The 18,942-nt window shown below is 45.1% G+C and overlaps 1 protein-coding gene across 2 annotated transcripts in view; it reads left to right on the top strand.

Moving 5' to 3' along the window:
- LOC140426984 (testican-1-like) overlaps positions 1-18,942 on the top strand; it is a 959,619-nt gene that overhangs the window by 913,272 nt on the left and 27,405 nt on the right. For both annotated transcript variants that reach the window (XM_072512339.1, XM_072512338.1), the window contains exons 8-9: positions 5,799-5,918; positions 14,567-14,788. In XM_072512339.1, coding sequence (XP_072368440.1) covers positions 5,799-5,918; positions 14,567-14,788 — 342 coding nt within the window. The remainder of the gene's footprint in view (positions 1-5,798; positions 5,919-14,566; positions 14,789-18,942) is intronic.

The following is an 18,942-nucleotide window of genomic DNA, read 5'->3' as shown; positions in this document are numbered from 1 at the left end:
CTGACCCTTCACGAATGCCACCGACTCGGAGTTCAGTCCGATGTACTTATCTGATATGTGTTTAAGTAATACACTCCTGTTGGTGGGACGTCTCATGATCTGTAGTGAAGTCAGCAGATTGTTTGCGAGGTCTTTAGTTCTTCAACTTGTATTGTATAAGCAACATCTCCTGAATAAACTTTGCATTGTGTTGGGAAGAAACCAAAGTGTGTAACACTTCCATATCTCTTCTTGTGGCACATTGAGAATATAACATTACCCAGGAAATGTTAGGCAGAGAAATCCTAGTAAAAAAGATGAATATTTGTTTACATGAGTTCCAGAGTCCAAAGTCAGAGTCCAGTGAAGAATTAATTCACGGAGGCATTTTGAGTTCAGCTGGGGAATTGTACGATTCACTTTTCAGCTGGTGCTAGTTCTGCAAGCTGAAGTAGGTGTCATAATATCCACTCATGTATATAATGAGATGCAGACAGGCAGTGATTGACACACAGGATGACCAGTAAGCATACAACACAGCACAGCCAATCACCAGACAGGACACTACTACTATAAAGCCAGAGGGCACTAGGTTTCCTGCTCTCTCGGGACCCAGCTACTGAGACAGAGTCCACGAGCTAGCAAGCACAAACACCATGCGGTAGCTAGTAAGTCTGGTCAGGCTACTACAAGGTCACTAGTCAGATCAGTACAGTGTTGACCCACAGCTGAATATGTACAGCAGTTCATTTAGTTGAATAAAACAATGTTGGATCTTATCCTGTGTTAGACCTCTGTTTCTAACTTCCCTGCATCGAGTGCAGTCCACATCAAACCAGCCTGCCCAACATATCATGGTACCAGAGTGATATTGACCTTGACAGACCTACCTTGAATGAATCAGCATGGACCAGCAAGCAGTCATCCAGCGAAATGGAAAACTTCCGGCCTCCTCCGAACTCCGCATCCCCGGCAACCTCGGCGCCAACTGGAAAATCTTCAAGCAAAAGTTCCTCTTGTACATCGAGGTCTCCGACCTCGAGGCAGCATCGGATGCCAGGAAGATTGCGCTATTTATCTCCACTGCGGGGGACCACGCCATCCATATCTACAATTTGCTTACGTTCGCCGACGGCGAAGACAAAACAAAATTCAAAACAGTCCCGCTGAAGTTCGACAGCCACTGCGACATTGAGGTGAATGAGAGCTTTGAACGGTACATCTTCCAGCAGAGGCTTCAGGGTAAGGATGAACCTTTTCAGTCCTTCTTGACCCATCTCCGCATCCTAGTGCAGTCATGTAACTATGGCTCGACGGCTGATTCCATGATCCGGGATCCGATCGTATTCGATATCCACTCCGACTCCCTGCGGCAGCAGCTCCTTAAAATCAAACAGTTGACTCTCTCTGTCGCTATCGAGACGTGCGTTGTCCATGAGCATGCCAAGAATCGTTACTCCCACATCAGGGCGGCAGAAACTGCAAAGCTGGCCTCCCACGAGGCAGAAAGGGTACAGGCCATTGCACAGATGCAGGGCCTGAGCATCGAGGACAGTGGCCGTTTCGCGCGCTTTTCTCGGATCCCTGCGCATGTACGTCATGACCGAGTGGACGAAGAGACCGAAAACCCGACTGCGCAGGTGCGTACATCGGCCGACCACACTGCGCATGCGCGATGGCGCAGGGATCGCGCTGACGTCAGCGTCATGGCGTGTCCGAATTGAGGCTCCGGCCACTTAAAGCAGCAATATCTGGCAAGAGGACGCCGATGTTTCCAGTGTGGCAAGCTTGGCCACTACGCAGCCCTCTGCAGATCCGCTCCACCGCTCAGCAGCCAGCGATCCCAGCTGCGGCACAGAAGTATCCGCTCAATACAACAAGGCATGCCAGATTCTGATCCCGACAGCCCAACGGACCTTGATGCTGACTGCCTCAAGTCTCCATATCGGGTGGGCATCATAACCACACATGAGCTGGCCTCCACCACACCTGCGCAATGCCTCTCGATCCTCAGTGTGGATCCCGACGACGAGTGGTGTGCTGTCCTCACAGTTAACAAAGCTTGCATCCGATTTAAACTGGACACCAGCGCGTCTGCGAACCTCATCTCACAATCCGACCTCAACACCATCCGGGCCCGACCAAGCATTCTTCCACCAGCCTGCCAGCTCCTTGACTACAATGGCAATGCCATAGCTGCCAGTGGCTCGTGTCAACTAGGGGTATCCGATAAGGCGATCAAGGCAACGTTACGATTTGAAATCGTCAGGTCTGACAGTGCGTCCCTGCTCGCGCCTGCAAGCTCCTGAACCTGGTTCAGCGAGTCCACACCATGTCATCGTCACAGGCGACGGCCTCGCCCGATGGAAATTTGCAAGCCGACATAGATGACATTATCACGCAGTACCACAGTGTATTTGATGGAATGGGCACGCTCCTGTACTGATACAAAATACTGTTCAAGTCGAACGCCACCCCTGTAATCCATGCACCACGCTGGGTGCCGGCGCCCCTCAAGGATCGTCTGAAAAAGCAACTACAGGACCTCCAAGATCAGGGCATCATCTCGAAGGTCACGGAGCCAACAGACTGGGTCAGCTCCATGGTCTGCGTAAAGAAGCCATCAGGGGAGCTCCGCATTTGCATTGATCCCAAGGATCTAAACCGCAACATCATGTGGGAGCACTACCCGATCCTGAAGCATGAAGAGTTAACCAGTGAGATGGCTCATGCCAAATTCTTCACTAAGCTCGAAGCCTCCCGGGGTTTTGGGCAAATACAGCTGGACGCGTCCAGTCGCAAGCTGTGCACGTTGAACACCCCGCTCGGCCGCTACTGTTACAACCACATTCCTTTCGGTATCATATCTGCCTCCGAAGTGTTTCATCGCATCATGCAGCAGATGATGGAGGGCATCGAGGGGATACGAGTATACGTGGACAACGTGATCATCTGGTCCACAACGCCCCAGGAACACATCGCTCGCCTCAAGCAGGTCTTCCAGCGAATTCATGGACATGGTCTCCAGCTTAACAGGGCCAATCTGATATAAAGTTTCTAGGTGACCACATCTTGCGGCAGGGTGTGCGGCCAGACGCCGACAAGGTCTTAGCGATCAACGCCATGAAGACCCCGGAGGACAAGAAGGCGGTCCTCCGCTTCCTCGGGATGGTCAACTTTCTCGGGAAATTCATTCCCAATATGGCATCTCACACCACGGCCCTCCGCCATCTCATCAAGAAGTCGACGGAATTCCAGTGGCTGCCCACACATGAAGCGGAATGGCGTGAGCTGAAGGCAAAGCTCACCACAGTCCCAGTTCTAGCATTCTTCGACCCAACCAAGGAAACCAAGATATCAACTGTGACGCAAGCCAGGACGGCATTGGGGCGGTGCTCCTCCAGCGAGATGACTCCTTGCCCTGGGCTCCAGTGGCCTATACCTCCAGGGCCAAGACTCCGACCGAACAACGGTATGCCCAGATCGAAAAGGAGTGTCTGGGTCTCCTGACAGGAATAGTCAAGTTTACGGCCTGCCAAAATTCACGTTGGAAACGGACCACAGGCCTCTAGTCCACATAATCCAGAAGGATTTAAATGACATGACACCTCAGTTACAGCAAATTCTTCTTCGACTCCGCCGCTATGACTTCGAACTTGTCTACACGCCAGGCAAGGAGCTGATCATTGCAGATGCCCTATCCCGGTCCATCACCACACCGTGTGAACAAGGTGACTTCATCTGCCACATAGAAGCGCAAGTGCAATTGTGTGCCACCAACCTCCCAGCCTCTGACGAACAGGTGGTCCAAATTTGTGAGGAAACGGCCAAGGATCCTTTAATGCAGCGTGTGATGCAGCACCTTACCCATGGCTGGCAGAAGGGACAATGTCCCCAATTCTTTAATGTTAAAGACGAGCTGACGGTTGTGGAGGGAATCCTTCTGAAACTCGACAGGATCGTTATTCCTCAAAGCATGCAGGCTATGGTGCTGGGTCAACTCCATGAGGGTCACCTTGGAGTCGAGAAATGCCAACGCAGAGCTCAGGAGGCGGTTTACTGGCTGAGCATTAACCACGATATTGCCAACATGGTCCTCAACTACCCCACGTGTCAGAAGTTTGCCATGTATCTGCATTATCGACACATTCCCATGTATATACGTTTGTTCAATCACTGTTTGTATATGGTCAGGCATATATATATATGTATATATATACACCTCGGTATTTATTTAACTAAAAAAAAAGGGGGAGATGTCATAATATCTACTCATGTATATAATGAGATGCAGACAGGCAGTGATTGACACATAGGATGACCAGTAAGCATACAACACAGCACAGCCAATCACCATGGGTTCTAAGGGGGGCGGCCTTGCCAGTGATTAGGATGAAGTGGTACCCTGCATGTGATCCTGGGGGGAGGGGGCTGCAGCAGCTAATTGAGAACTAAGTGTCCTTTAAAAAGGGTGCTCCAATCTCAGAGGTGCAGGACCTGTCCAATAGATTGAGTCCGCCCCTCTCAGTCGCTGTGCCATGTGCCACGGAATGGCATGAAAGATCCGATTTCGCAAAAAAAATGTTTCCAAGTGCCATGGAATGTCATGTGGGGACAGTGCAAGTGCCAGTGCAGACCAGTCCAGTTTCTCCTCTGGCAGGAGCACTTAGACGCCGGAACAGAGAATCCTGGCCAATATCAACTGAAGGTGTGGAGTGTGATTGCTGACACGCAGTAGCTCAGGGACCGAGTGAGAGCGCATACAGGTTCTTGGCGTGACACAGGAGGTCGAATTGGAGGAAGTCTAGAGCATGAGGGTGGAAGCAGTCGACTCCACCCTCCTCGGTTTCCTGTTCCTCTCTCCTGGAGTCGCTTAGGCGCTGCTGCCTGGTCTCACATCCTCCTCCCATTCCCTTTGCAGACCAGAGGAGACAAATTAGCAAATACTGGTCGCTGAGCACGCCCTTTCTCCAGGTGATAGCAAAGGTATATAGTAAGTTAGAGGAACACAACACTCATTGTTTTTAGGTGCAATCTCAGAGAATTTTCTGAATAAGTGTTGATAGTGTGATAAAAATGTCCCAAAGGTTTCCTGGTGTGTTTCAAAAGTCTGTTTCAAATCTCCAGCAGCATGTGAAGAGTGAAAGAGCCTTTAAGCCAAAGTTCTCAATAATGATGATTCCTCCTGTCCAACTTGTCATTGTTAGGGTTGGGTTGTTAAATGGCATGCTACCCGCAAATCCTGTGCAGGCTCTTTAGTGAGCATAAGCAGGCATTTTAATTGTCAATCACGTCTGTAATGATCCTCCAGGTGGCCATGTGCTTCAACGTTTTTACCAAGCTCGTGCCTTGAACTAAGAGTGGGACTAAACTGCTGCTGCAGCTTAAGATCCCAACTAAGATGCCACCTGTTTACCTCACCAGCGGGTAAATTATTTGCGCGAGGTCGGCCCCGAGAAGTAGGGAGTCATAATCTCAAGGTAAAACATTGTGAATCTTTGTAATTCTGTAGCCCAGACGTGGTGCTCACTAATTGACAATTACTCAAGGCTGAGATCAATAGGTTATTATGCACTGAGGGAATCGAGGCGGGCAAAAGGGCAGGAAAGCATAGTTGATGTAAAATTTCAGCCAGAGTTGATATAAATGTTCAGCTCTGATCTTGAATGGCTGAGCAGAACCAAGAGGTCATGTGGCTACTGGTCCTATTTCTTATCTTATGTTCTTATGACAACACGCCAATGTACACTCAATATTGTCTCGATAATACACGTTTACTGCTCCATAACTTGTGTTCGTTTTCATCTGTTGTTTGGCAGTGTGTCATGAGAAAGAACTGAGGAATCTTGCTTCCAGACTGAAAGACTGGTTCGGGGCTCTACATGCTGATGCCAACCAAGACATAAGACTAAAGTCAATCAAGCAATCAGAGCAGACCAGTAAGTAAGCCTCTTTACAGGAGCTTCTAATAGCTAAACGTCACACGCTAACAAAGGATACCAGGTCCTGTTCAATAGTTTCATATTCAACCCAAAATATTTTTTACATTTACAAAGAATTTTAAGTTTTGCATTTTAAATCAATGATTCCCCCAGCTTTTTTGCTGAAACTATCAGCAGAGGAGTTCCATACGAAAAAGGTTTATGATGCATTCACGCTCGAAATTTAGTGTTGGTGCAAAGTGTTTTTGGCTTTCTCTAGGGTAACTCAACTGTGGAAGCATGAGCTTGGATAGTCAGAGACCTTTCCCAGTGTAGAGGGGTCAATTACTAAGGGGCATAGGTTTAAGGTGCGAGGGGTAAGGTTTAGAGGAGATGTACGAGGCAAGTTTTTTTTTACACAGAGGGTAGTGGGTGCCTGGAACTCGCTGCTGGAGGAGGTGTTGGAAGCAGGGACGATAGTGACGTTTAAGGCGCATCTTGACAAATACATGAATAGGATGGGAATAGAGGGATACGGACCCTGGAAGTGTGGAAGATATTAGTTTAGATGGGTAGCATGGTCGGCGCAGGCTTGGAGGGCCGAAGGGCCTGTTCCTGTGCTGTACTTTTCTTTGTTCTTTGTTCCAAAGTGAAGTGGAATAAGACTTCCTCTCCCATCCCACATGCCGGAGTCGAGCTGTATTAAATAGGACCAGTATAAAGCTGGATTGTACAGTCCCCCACTGGTAGCTTTGAAGACAAGGGGGCTTGTAAAATGCAGCATTTGGCCTTGCCACCAGCCCCTGACCTGTCTCCATTTTATGGATCGCAGTGGGAGCAGCAGGCAGCTTGCCGTCCTTGGGCTTATTGAGGCCCTTAATTGATCAATTAATGGCCATGCATGTGACTCAACAAGTGGCAGGCGAGGTCCACGCCAAGAGGGTAGTCCATTAGCTTTCTCTGGATGGGTTGGTGTTGGGAGAGTGGGGTGACCCTCCTTTGGGGAAACCCTGTGCCCATCGGAATGAGCCCCCTGGTCCCACCTCCATCTTTACTCTACATATATCAATACACAAGACACTGTTCTTGCAGACATAAAGAACATAAACACACATTGTGACTGTTTCAACTGAACAAAATAAGTGATAGCCATTCGCTGCTTCAATCCTCAGGGCAATGTCCTGACCATTCCAAGTGAAGTTTGGTGGTTTCAATTTTCAAACAATGTTTGGCAGTTAACCGTCATTCATCATCAACTAGTGCATTCTCCATAGTAATGCCTCTACTAGTCGGAGTCCACTTGCTAACCAGCCAACACCCTTTCTCATGCAGTATAAAGTTGTTCCCCTAACATTCATATTCCTGCGATTGTCTTGTTGAGTGTGAGACGAAAGGCTTTGACAAAGTGGGTCTTTTTTTCAGCAATGCTCACGTCCTCTACTACGAAATTACTAAATTTGAAAAACCTTGAAAGGGTTACACCTTGCTAAATGAGTTGTAAGTGGTTTTTAACTGCATAGTAAGTACATAATTTCTGCTGACAACAAGCAGCATGTTTCAGTGAGGATGCCCGGAATTACTCACTGAACACCCTGGGAGAATATGGCCTCCTGCTGAGCATCTTTTTTCCCCTCCTCCTCCCTCTTCCAGAAGCTTGCTCTTGCATCTTTTGTGCGGCCTCTGCTCATTCTCCCAGTCATTTTGTATTCCAAGGGGAATGGCTACTAATTCACCCATGTCTGTGATCAACTGGTTTGTGCACGCAGGCCTTGAAGTCAGTGCAGATTGCCTCAGAACCTGCCAAACTACTCCCTGTAGACTTGAGCATCTTCAAAGAGCTCACAAAAGCACCTAACACTTGTACAATCGCAGCAACAGCCAGCAAAAATCAACTAATAATCAGAATGCAGTTGATGATTACTGTGAATAGTGCTGGTAGGGGGTGCTTCCTGCTGCTGAGCACAAGTTCAGCTGCGTAGAATTAAAAGACAGTATTACTAAAGTGTCAAGCTTCAAAGTAGCAACGCTGACATCAAATTAATGTCACTCACTGATGTCCTGAGCTGCCTACTCAGTGTACTTCCAGCAGAGGGGTTAATGTCCTCAACAATATGATGTCTGGCAAGACTCTCACCAAAAGTGTGAAGGTACCGTACGCAGGTGCTATGATGAACCTCCGAAGCGACTGAAAATGCTTAAAAAACAGGTACTGCAAATCCAAATTCTGTGCCCTTCAGTTTTGTTGGTGTTGGTTGAAGGATAAATATTGCCCAAGATGCCAGGAAATTTCCCTGCTCTCTCTTTAATAGTTTCATACAAACTTATTTGTCCACCTGAGATCACAGACGAGGCCTTAGTTTAGCATCTGATTCAAAGAAGTACCAGCCACGGTGCCCGTGCCAAATATAGCGCTACTACCCAAATATGCTTTGCTTAGTGTACTGTGATTTAGCCCTGATGAGTGCAGATGAGAGTTCCATCTCTGAAAGCTGTGTTGATATCCACTGGGGTACTCACATCTGACGAGAATGAAGTGGAGAACTCTCATCGTATCTAATGGTATTTAATGATGCAGGCGAGATGGGCAAGAGTGCAGGGGATACAGGGAGACTGAAAATGTTCTTAGTGTCTCGGGCCCCAATAATTATTAATATAGTTCTCATTTCAAGCACCTGACCTTACGAAGATGTGATAGAGACTGAAAAATATGAATATTGATAATGTCAATAAAAATGGACTTCTGTTGGGTGCAATGCTGCTCTAATTCAAAGTTTTTCGAATGAATGAAGGAGATGAATAATGAAAGTAGGATACTTGCTGTCTGCTGGTATCAAGCTTTCAAGCTCTCACATAATTACAGAATTGTTATAACCCAGAAGGAGGCCATTCAGCCCATCATGTCTGCACCTGTTCTCCGAATGAGCAATTCACTTAGTGCCAGTCTCCTGCCTTCTCTCCGTAACCTATCCAATTCCTTTTTGAATGTTTCAAATTGACACACACTCTGGCAGTATATTTCAGACCTTAGCCACTCGCTGTGAGGAAAAGTTTGTTTTCATATCATTTTTGCTTCTTTTGCCAATTATTTTAAATCTGCTCCCTCTCGTTCCCAATCCTCTCACGAGTGGGCACAGCTTTTCTGTTTACACTCTGTTCGGACCCGTCATGATTCTGCTGTCAAATCTCCTTTTAGCCTTCTTTTCTCCAAGGAGAACAGTCCTAAGTTCTCCAATCTATCTTCATTGGGCTTATATTCTCTGTGTTTAGAAGAGAGAGTGGTGATCCCATCAAAACACACTACATTCTGAAGGGTAGATGCCGAGAGATAGTTTTCGCTGGTTGAGAAATCTAAAACACAGAGGCACAATCTCAGGATATGTGCCCAGTCTTTTAGGACTGAGATGAAGAGAAATGTCTTCATTCAAAGGGTTGTGAATCTTTGGAATTCTCTATCCCAGAGGTTTGTGGAGGCTCTTTCATGAATATATTTAAGGTTCAGTAAGAAGTCTTACAACACCAGGTTAAAGTCCCAACAGGTTTGTTTCGATGTCACTAGCTTTCGGAACGCTGCTCCTTCCTCAGGTGAATGAAGAGGTCTGTTCCAGAAACATATATACAGACAAATTCAAAGATGCCAGACAATGCTTGGAATGCGAGCATGAGCAGGTGATTAAACCTTTACAGATCCAGAGATGGGGTAACCCCAGGTTAAAGAGGTGTGAATTGTGTCAAGCCAGGACAGTTGGTAGGATTTTGCAGGCCAGATGGTGGGGATGAATATAATACAACATGAATCCCAGGTCCCGGTTGAGGCCGCACTCATGTGTGCGGAACTTGGCTATAAATTTCTGCTTGGCGATTCCGTGATGCCGCGCGTCCTGAAGGCTGCCTTGGAGAACGCATCTTTGAATTTGTCTATATATATGTTTCTGGAACAGACCTCTTCATTCACCTGAGGAAGGAGCAGCGCTCCGAAAGCTAGTGATATCGAAACAAACCTGTTGGACTTTAACCTAGTGTTGTAAGACTTCTTACTGTGCTCACCCCAGTCCAATGCCGGCATCTCCACATCATATTTAAGGCTGGAATAGATAGATTCTTAAGGAATTAACAGATTATGGGGAGCAGGTGGGAAAATGGAGTTTGTGGTGGTATGTATTAGGGGTAATATGGTACCTGTGAAGCCGAGAGGCTATTGGCTGACAGGTCCCGGGTCCTGGTTGGATCTGCCGACTTCTGGCTCCGCCCTGAAGACGGAGTATAAGAGCTCGAGTTCTCCCCGCAGCCTCATTCTGTTACTGAGCTGCTGGGGAACAAGTCTCGCTTAATAAAGCCTAGATAGACTTCATCGCTTCTCATCTCGCGTAAGTCATTGTGCGCTACAGAGTTAAAGCCCAAACTCAGCTGTGATCATATTGAATGATCAGCAGGCTCGAAGGGCCACATGGTCTATTTCTGCTCCTATTTCTTGTGTTCTTGTAAGTATAATCGAAGTTCCTCATCCCTGGAGTCATTGTTATGAATTGTTTCTGCATTCTCCCCAATGCCTTCGCATCCTTCCTAAAGTGCAGCACCTAAAACTAGATGCAGTACTCCAACAGCGGCCGAACTAATGTCTTCTACAAGTTCAATATAACTTCCTTGCTCTTGTAGTCCATGTCCCATTAATAAAGCCTAGTATACAGTGTGATTTATTAACCACTCACTGAACCTGTCCTGTGAGTTATGCTTATATACACCCATGTCCCTCTGCTCTTGCATTCCCTTTAGAATTGTACCCATTATTTTATACTGTCTATGTTATTCGTACCAAAATGAATCACTTCACATTCTACGCATTGACCGTCGTCTGTCATCTACCCGCCCATTCCACAAACTTGTCCTTTTGAAGTTCTACACTATCCTCCTCACAGGATACTTCCCAGTTTTGTATCATCCACAAACTTTGAAATGATGTCCTGTACACCAAAGTCTAGGTGATTAATATAAATCAGGAAAAGCAAGTATCCCAACACTGACCCCCCAGGGGCTTCCGCTACAAACCATCCTTCAGCCCGAAAAACATCCATTAACCACTACCCTGTGTTTCCTGTCACTCAGTCAATTCTGTAGCCATGTTGTGATGTGGAGAGGCCGGCTTTGGACTGGAGTGGGCACAGTAAGAAGTCTTACAACACCAGGTTAAAGTCCAACAGGTTTATTTGGAATCACTAGCTTTCAGAGCGTAGCTCCGAAAGCTCGTGATTCCAAATAAACCTTTTGGACTTTAACCTGGTGTTGTAAGACTTCGTACTGTAGCGATGTTTCTACTGTCTCGTTTATTCCATGAGCCATGACTTTTGTCACAAATCTGTCTGTTGTGTGGCACTATAGCACATTTGGAAGTCCATGTATACCACATAAAACATTGCCCTCATCAAACTTCTGTTACCTCTTCAAAAAAAACAGGAAGTTAGCTAAACACTATTTTTTCTGAAGCAATCCATGCTAGCTTTCCTTAATTAATCAGTATTTGTCCATATGACTATTCGTTTTATCCCAGATTATTTTTTCTTGAGGATTCCCTACCACCAAAGTCAAACTGACTGGTCTGTAGTTGCTTGGCTGATCTTTAAACCCTTTTTGAACAAGGGTATAACATCTGCAATTCTCCAGTCCTCCAGGACAACATCTCAGGCAAAGGAAAACTGAAAAATGATGGACAGTGCCTCTGACAGTTTCACTCTTGGTACCCTTGGATCCATCCCACCTGATCCTGGTGTCTTATCAACGTTAAGTACAGATAGCCTATCCAATACCTCTGCCTTATCAAAGTTTAACTCTCTCGTATTTGCATTATCTCCTCCTTCACCATGGCCTGCTCAGCATCTCCTTCCTTGATAAAGTCAGATGCAAAGTATTCATTTCATACCTCAGCTATTCCCCCTGCCTCCATGTGTAAATCTGCTTTTTAGTTCTTAATTGCACCTTACCACATCAATTTCATCTATGCCTCCTGGGCCAAATATTTAAGAGATACTTTAAGTAAAGGTGTCTAAAGTTTGATGGGTTCAGCACCAATGCATGTTCTTTCATGAAGGTTACAGATGCGTTCCAAGTGCAGATGTTTTAGTCATAATCATCTGAAGCTCTCTGGATTCAGGAATTGTCCCTTTGGATTCGAAAATTGCAAATGTAATTCCAATATTTAATAAAGGTGTGAGAGAGAACCCAGGAAATTATTGACCTGTTAATCTAACATCTGCTGTGGGGAAATATTTGGAATCTGTAATTAAAGACAGAATGACTGAGCATCTAGAGAAATTTGAGCTGATTAGAATGAGCCAACATGGATTTGTAAAGTGTCAAACAAACCTAATTGGAGTTTTTGAGGAAGTAACTGAAATAGTAAAGAGGGAAAAGTCAATGATTATGGTTCATATAGAATCCCAGAAGGCATTTAATCAGGCTCCTCGTAAAATAAAGTTAAGTCGGTGAAAAAAATAGAGCTCATGGAATTGAAGGTAAACAGTTGACTTGGTTAGGAGTTTGGCGACATGGTGGAAGACAGAGAGTAAGGATAATAGGTATACACACTAATTAAAAGGAAGGGACTAGTGGTGTCCCACAAGGATTTGTGCTTGAAGTGTTCACTATATTTACTCATTTGTAAGATAACACAATTAAGAGCCATATATTCAAGTTTGCTGAAGATACAAAGATCGTGGGCATATATCACTTAAAGTAGAAGGGAGCATAAATTACAAAGAGTCATTGGTAGATGAAGTAAGTGAGGAAAAATGGGCGGGTACATTTTAATGCGGGTAAATGTGATGTCATCCACTTGGGAGTACAAAAGGATATGTCTGAGAACCTTTTAAATGACAAGCTAGGAACAGAAGACGTGCAATGAGATTTTGGGAGATCACTAAATTGTAGTAGGCAGTACAAAAAGATCCAAAAGGCTAATGGAATGCTGACTTTCATAACTGAAGAGCTATAATATGAAGGGAGAATAGTTTGGTGCAGCTATGCAAAGCCCTGGTTAGACCACACCTGGAGTACTGTGTAATGTGCTGAGCACCAAACCATAGGAAGAACATGTCAACCTTGGAAAGTGGTACAACACAAATTCAGCAGAATATTACCAGGGCTCAAAAGATTTGATCACAAGGAGAGCTAGAGGGTTAAGGTGTGATTTAATTGATACTTTTAAGAATTTTGAAATGAATTGATGGGATAACCGGAAACATTTTTCTCCAGTCAATGAGTATAGGACATGTAATCTTAAAATCAGAGCCAGGCCACTCAGGAGAGAGACTAGGAAATACTTCTTTGTGGTGGAAATGTAGAACACTTGCAAAAAAACAGCAGATGCTAGTTGAATTAATCATTTTAAATCTGAAATTGACGGATTTTTGCCTGCCAAGGATATAAAAGGATATGGTGCCAAGGCAGATAGATAGAGTTAAAGTGCAGTTGAGCCGTGATTTAACTGAGTGATAGAACAGGTTCAAGGGGGCTGAATGGCCTCAGCCTGCTCCTATGTTCCGAAGCACTTTTGTAACAATAATAAAAACAGCCTAGGGAAACATTTTTGAAAAGTATTGCTTTGCAACATAATTTTATTTTTATTAGTCAACTTTGTGATGTCCCAAGGTGAGTTTTGATATACTGTAATTGTGAAAATAATTTGATAGCCACATAAAGAATTATTTCTTTAAAGGACATACAATTGTTTAAAACATTCTGGGAACATTTTCAAAATGACACTGATACATTTGGGGGACCAGTTCAGGAAAAGTCATGATACTTTTGTGTGCTCTTGTTACATGTCATAGAAATGGCGCTGACATTTCTTGTTCTGAACTGTTGGATGACAATTGATTCATCATATATTAAATGCTGTGACATTCTTGTTGTCGACTATGAACAGCCCATCATGATCAATTTCACAAAGTGGTAGAAATTTTCTGAATTTCTTGTAAGCGAAACACATCAATCATGAGAGGAATCATCCGGTCCCAGGGATTGGAAATCCCCGCCCGAGGTCAACGGACCTTCTAATGATGATTCCCATGGAGGGATCGGAAAATCTGCCCGCCAGGTTTCAGAAACCTGTTTAAAACCCTGCTGAAACATTCGAAGCAAACTTTGTACAATGCTAATGTCTCTTTACTGCCTGTTATTATAATAATACACTAACTCAAAGAAACGTGTTGATAATATCAACTTCCCAAAGGCATTCTCCATATTGGATAATTATAATAAACCACAATCACCTGTAAAATACTTCATTCATTTAAGAGTTTTTAAAAAAACTTGATGACTTTTACAGCCACCTTTTATAACCTGAGAACTAAGTAAATTGAGGAATGTATTATCATTACGGAATTACTGCTTGCTTAAATACCAGCTGTTGTAAAGTACATTTTATCTTATTAATATCTTATCTGACTATGCAGTGAAGATATGCAAATATTTGGTTAAATGATGATTGAAAACTGCTGTGAGCATTTGAACTCACTGGGATTTCTAATTTATCTTACGCATCAATGCGTTTATACTCGTGGCAAGGTGAAACATTTATGAACATTATTCATGTTGGTCCTGAGTTCAGACTTTAGTTGACATTTTAAACATATACCAGCCCTTTACACAAAAACTGATTGAGTTATCTTTTGTAGGATTTGATACCAGCATTCTTCCGATCTGCAAGGATTCTTTGGGCTGGATATTTAACAAGCTGGATATGAACTATGATCTTTTGCTGGACCAATCAGAGCTGGGGACTATTTATCTTGATAAGTATGAGCAGTGCATTAAGCCACTTTTCAACTCCTGTGACACATTTAAAGATGGAAAGCTTTCAAACAATGAATGGTGCTACTGTTTCCAGAGGCAGGGAGGTAAGTTTTTAAAGAGAACAGAAAGAAAATGCAAATGAAACCCCGCGGCTGCTGGAAATCTGAAATAAAAACAGAGTGTGATGGAAAAACCCGGCAGGTCTAATGGCGTCTGTGGGGAGAGAAACAGGGGCAGGGATTTTCCGGCCCAGTCCTTGGCCGGAATCGTCACGGGCGGGACAGAAAATTTAACAGTCACTTCTTCACACTATAAAGGCACATTGAATTACGCATTGTATTTTTAGTTAGTAGCTTTGATCCTGCCAATGTATTTTTCTTGAGTTGTAGGGTTAGTAGGCTTAAAAAAGCTGCATTGTTATGGGACAGGCATAGTAACAGCTGGTGTTCATTGTATTTAATTAGAAGCAAACATTGACAGGTTTCTACATTGCTAACCCTTTGGGTACACCATGTGCATCTTCAGGTATGGAAGATGGCAGAGTGCTTGCTAGGTAGGAAAGGTAGCATTTCTCCTCTGCGGATGCAGCTTTGTACGTAGAAACATTGCTTAGGGAGTTGGTAGGCATACCCAGTTCCTCAGTCTGCATTCACATGTACTGCTCCGCCAAGATTAGATTACTTTGTCTCCAAATAGTGAAACCTATCTAATAGCGCAAGATAAAAGTGAAATCAGGGCCAAATTATACCAGCGCTTTGGGGGATAGGCTTGTAGCCTGGAATGCTGGCAAAATGGTGCGAAAGGGGTGGTGGATGTGGGGGTGCATCCTCCACCTAATATGCCATTTTGCCAACAACAGAAGCACTGGCAGATCAGCCACCCACCCAATGGCTAATTGAGCCACTTCAGTTGCCAAGTAAGGGCCATTTTCCACCTTGGTAGGCATTTTGTCTGCCTTGTGGGGTGGGGGGGGGGGAGGGGGGAGCAGCAGGCCACCACATATGGACACTACCCATTGAAAGCTGAGATTCTTCTGGCTCCAAAGTGGACCCCTCCTTTTGGGGAACAATGGCCTACCGAGGCAAGCCCACCAGTGAAAATAGCTGCCCCAGCGGCAATATTGCCGCCCATACACCATGTACACAACAGCACCCCCACCCCACCCACCCCTCGTCGATCAGCTGGGCCTCCCAGCCTGGCCCCAATGTCCCCTGATCCCACCTGCCCTCTTCATGATCGCTTCTGCCATTGAGAAGCCCTCTCCCTGCAGCTGGTGCCTCCAATGGCCACCGCTAAAAGTGGTGCTGCTGAACTGTTATTCCTCTGATTGGGCCAGAGGCTCTTGAGGGCAGGCTACCATCCTTGATTTTAAGATTACTCTGCCAGCCGCCAGGAATATGTCTCCCTGGGTCCCACTGCCAGCCGATGCTGGGTCGTCTCACTTTTTCAGCTCTGATGGCAGGACTTCTGCTGCCTGCACAAAATTCAGCCACGGTATTCTGAAAGTCTCCAGGAGGATGTGACAGTCAGACTTGGACTGTGGCCCCTTTAATGGGACAGGCCTGGCATCCCGCCTGACTGGATTGGGGCCAATCGTGCAGGAGTGCATGAACCACAGCCTATAGAGAGTTAGTGCTGGTTTCTGGGAGCAGGGGCCCAGTCAGTGTGGACCCTGGAGCCAAAGAGACAAGACCCATCCTAGTGTCTTCTGTGCCTGTATATATACCAGCCTTTGCCTTTTGATAATAAACCCCTTTGTTATTGCTGGAAGCCCCACAATGTTATTCAAGCCACCACAGAGAGTAAAAGCTTAACGATACTTGAGGCCAGCAAGAGAGAACTCAGAAAAAGCCACGGGGTGTATGTAAAGACATCAAAGGCATCAAATAACAGCTGGAGATGAAATGAGGAGAACAGGATCAAAGGCAAAAAGTGGATCTAAAGTAAAATGTCGAGGTACAGGGAGGCTGAGATGCATTGATTCAGTGAGTCTGGAAAGGTATTGAGATATAACAGTATAGTTTGCTCTTATGCCATACAAATAATTCACTCACCAGGATCTGTTGTTGAATAATTATTGTCTCTGTAAAATATATGATGTGGAGATGTCGGCATTGGACTGGGGTGAGCACAGTAAGAAGTCTTACAACACCAGGTTAAAGTCCAACAGGTTTGTTTCAAATCACTAGCTTTCGGAGCACTGCTCCTGCCTCAGGTGAATGGGATTGTTGGACTTTAACCTGGTGTTGTAAGACTTCTTACTGTAAAATATAGTTCTACCCGCCATGTCCAGTAACCTTTTCTACACTTGCAGCTGTTAGTCACAGAGAACTCCTGTTGTGATCACTCAGTCGCAACCTTTTCATTGTACTTATTGCAATATTTATCTTTTTAAACATATCGTAACTGAGAAACTTGGTGTCAGACCATTGACCAAGTGAATGTTAGTTGGAATGAACATCAAAACTTACAATTGACATTATGCCCCAGCTTGCCAATTTGCCCCTCTTGGTTTTTAAAAAAAATATGTAGAGATTAGAGGTATTGTCACTGGACTAGTAGCCCAGAGTGTCTCTGGTGACCTGGGTTCAAATCCCACGTGGCAGCTGGGGAAATTTGAATTCATTAAAAATCTGGTATGAAAAGTCCAATGAGGACCATTAAATTGTTTTGACAGAAATTTTTGGATCCTCACTGTCTTCAGGTGATGTCCCGGAGGACTGGAGAATAGCCAATATTGTTCCTTTGTTTAATAAGAGTAGCAAGGATAATCCAGGAAACTACAGGCCGGTGAACCTTACGTCAGTGGTAGGGAAATTACTGGAGAGAATTCTTCGAGACAGGATCTACTCCCATTTGGAAGCAAATGGACGTATTAGTGAGAGGCAGCATGGTTTTGTGAAGGGGAGGTCATGTCTCACTAACTTGATAGAGTTTTTCAAAGAGTTCACAAAGATGATTGATGCAGGTAGGGCAGTGGATGTTGTCTATATGGACTTTGACAAGGTCCCTCATGGTAGACTGGTACAAAAGGTGAAGTCACACAGGATCAGGGGTGAGCTGGCAAGGTGGATACAGAACTGGCTCGGTCATAGAAGGCAGAGAGTAGCAATGGAAGGGTGCTTTTCTAATTGGAGGGCTAAACTACTAGTGTTCCACAGGGATCAGTGCTGGGACCTTTGCTGTTCGTAGTATATATAAATGATTTGGAAGAAAATGTAACTGGTCTGATTAGTCAGTTTGCAGACGACACAAAGGTTGGTGGAATTGCAGATAGTGATGAGGACTGTCAGAGGATACAGCAGGATTTAGATCGGTTGGAGACTTGGGCGGAGAGATGGCAGATGGAGTTTAATCCGGACAGATGTGAGGTAATGTATTTTGGATGTCTAATGAAGGTAGGGAATATTCAGTGAATGGTAGAACCCTCAAAAGTATTGAAAGTCAGAGAGATCTAGGTGTACTGGTCCACAGGTCACTGAAAGGGGCAACACAGGTGGAGAAGGTAGTCACGAAGGCATACGGCATGCTTGCCTTCATTGGCCGGGGCATTGAATATAAGAATTGCCAAGTCATGTTGCAGCTGTATAGAACCTTAGTTAGGCCACACTTGTGGTATAGTGTTCAATTCTGGTCGCTACACTACCAGAAGGATGTGGAGGCTTTAGAGAGGGTCCAGAAGAGGTTTACCAGGATGTTGCCTGGTATGGAGGGCATTAGCTATGAGGAGTGGTTGAATAAACTCGGTTTGTTCTCACTGGAACGACAGAGGTTGAGGGGCGACCTGATAGAGGTCTACAAAATTATGAGGGGCACAGACAGAGTGGATAGTCAGAGGCTTTTCCCCAGGGTAGAGGGGTCAATTACTGAGGGGCATAGGTTTAAGGTGCGGGGGGCAATGTTTAGAGTAAATGTACGAGGCAAGTTTTTTACACACAGGGTAGTGGGTGCCTGGAACTCGCTGCCGGAGGAGGTGGTGGTAGCAGGGACGATAGTGACATTTAAGGGGCATCTTGACAAATACATGAATAGGATGGGAATAGAGGGATATGGACCCAGGAAGTGTAGAAGATTGTAGTTTAGTCGGGCAGCATGGTCGGCACGGGTTTGGAGGGCCGAAGGGCCTGTTCCTGTGCTGTACTTTTCTTTGTTCTTTGTTCTTTGTTTTGCACAGGCCCAGGGAGGGTGTGACTTGAAAGCTGCATATCTTTGCATGCACACTCACACGCACACGCCATTCCCATTGCCCTCCATTTTC

The sequence above is a fragment of the Scyliorhinus torazame genome, chromosome 7 (genome assembly GCF_047496885.1).
Source record: "Scyliorhinus torazame isolate Kashiwa2021f chromosome 7, sScyTor2.1, whole genome shotgun sequence".
NCBI classification, from domain to species: domain Eukaryota; kingdom Metazoa; phylum Chordata; class Chondrichthyes; order Carcharhiniformes; family Scyliorhinidae; genus Scyliorhinus; species Scyliorhinus torazame.
This window is presented reverse-complemented; position numbering and strand designations above follow the sequence as displayed.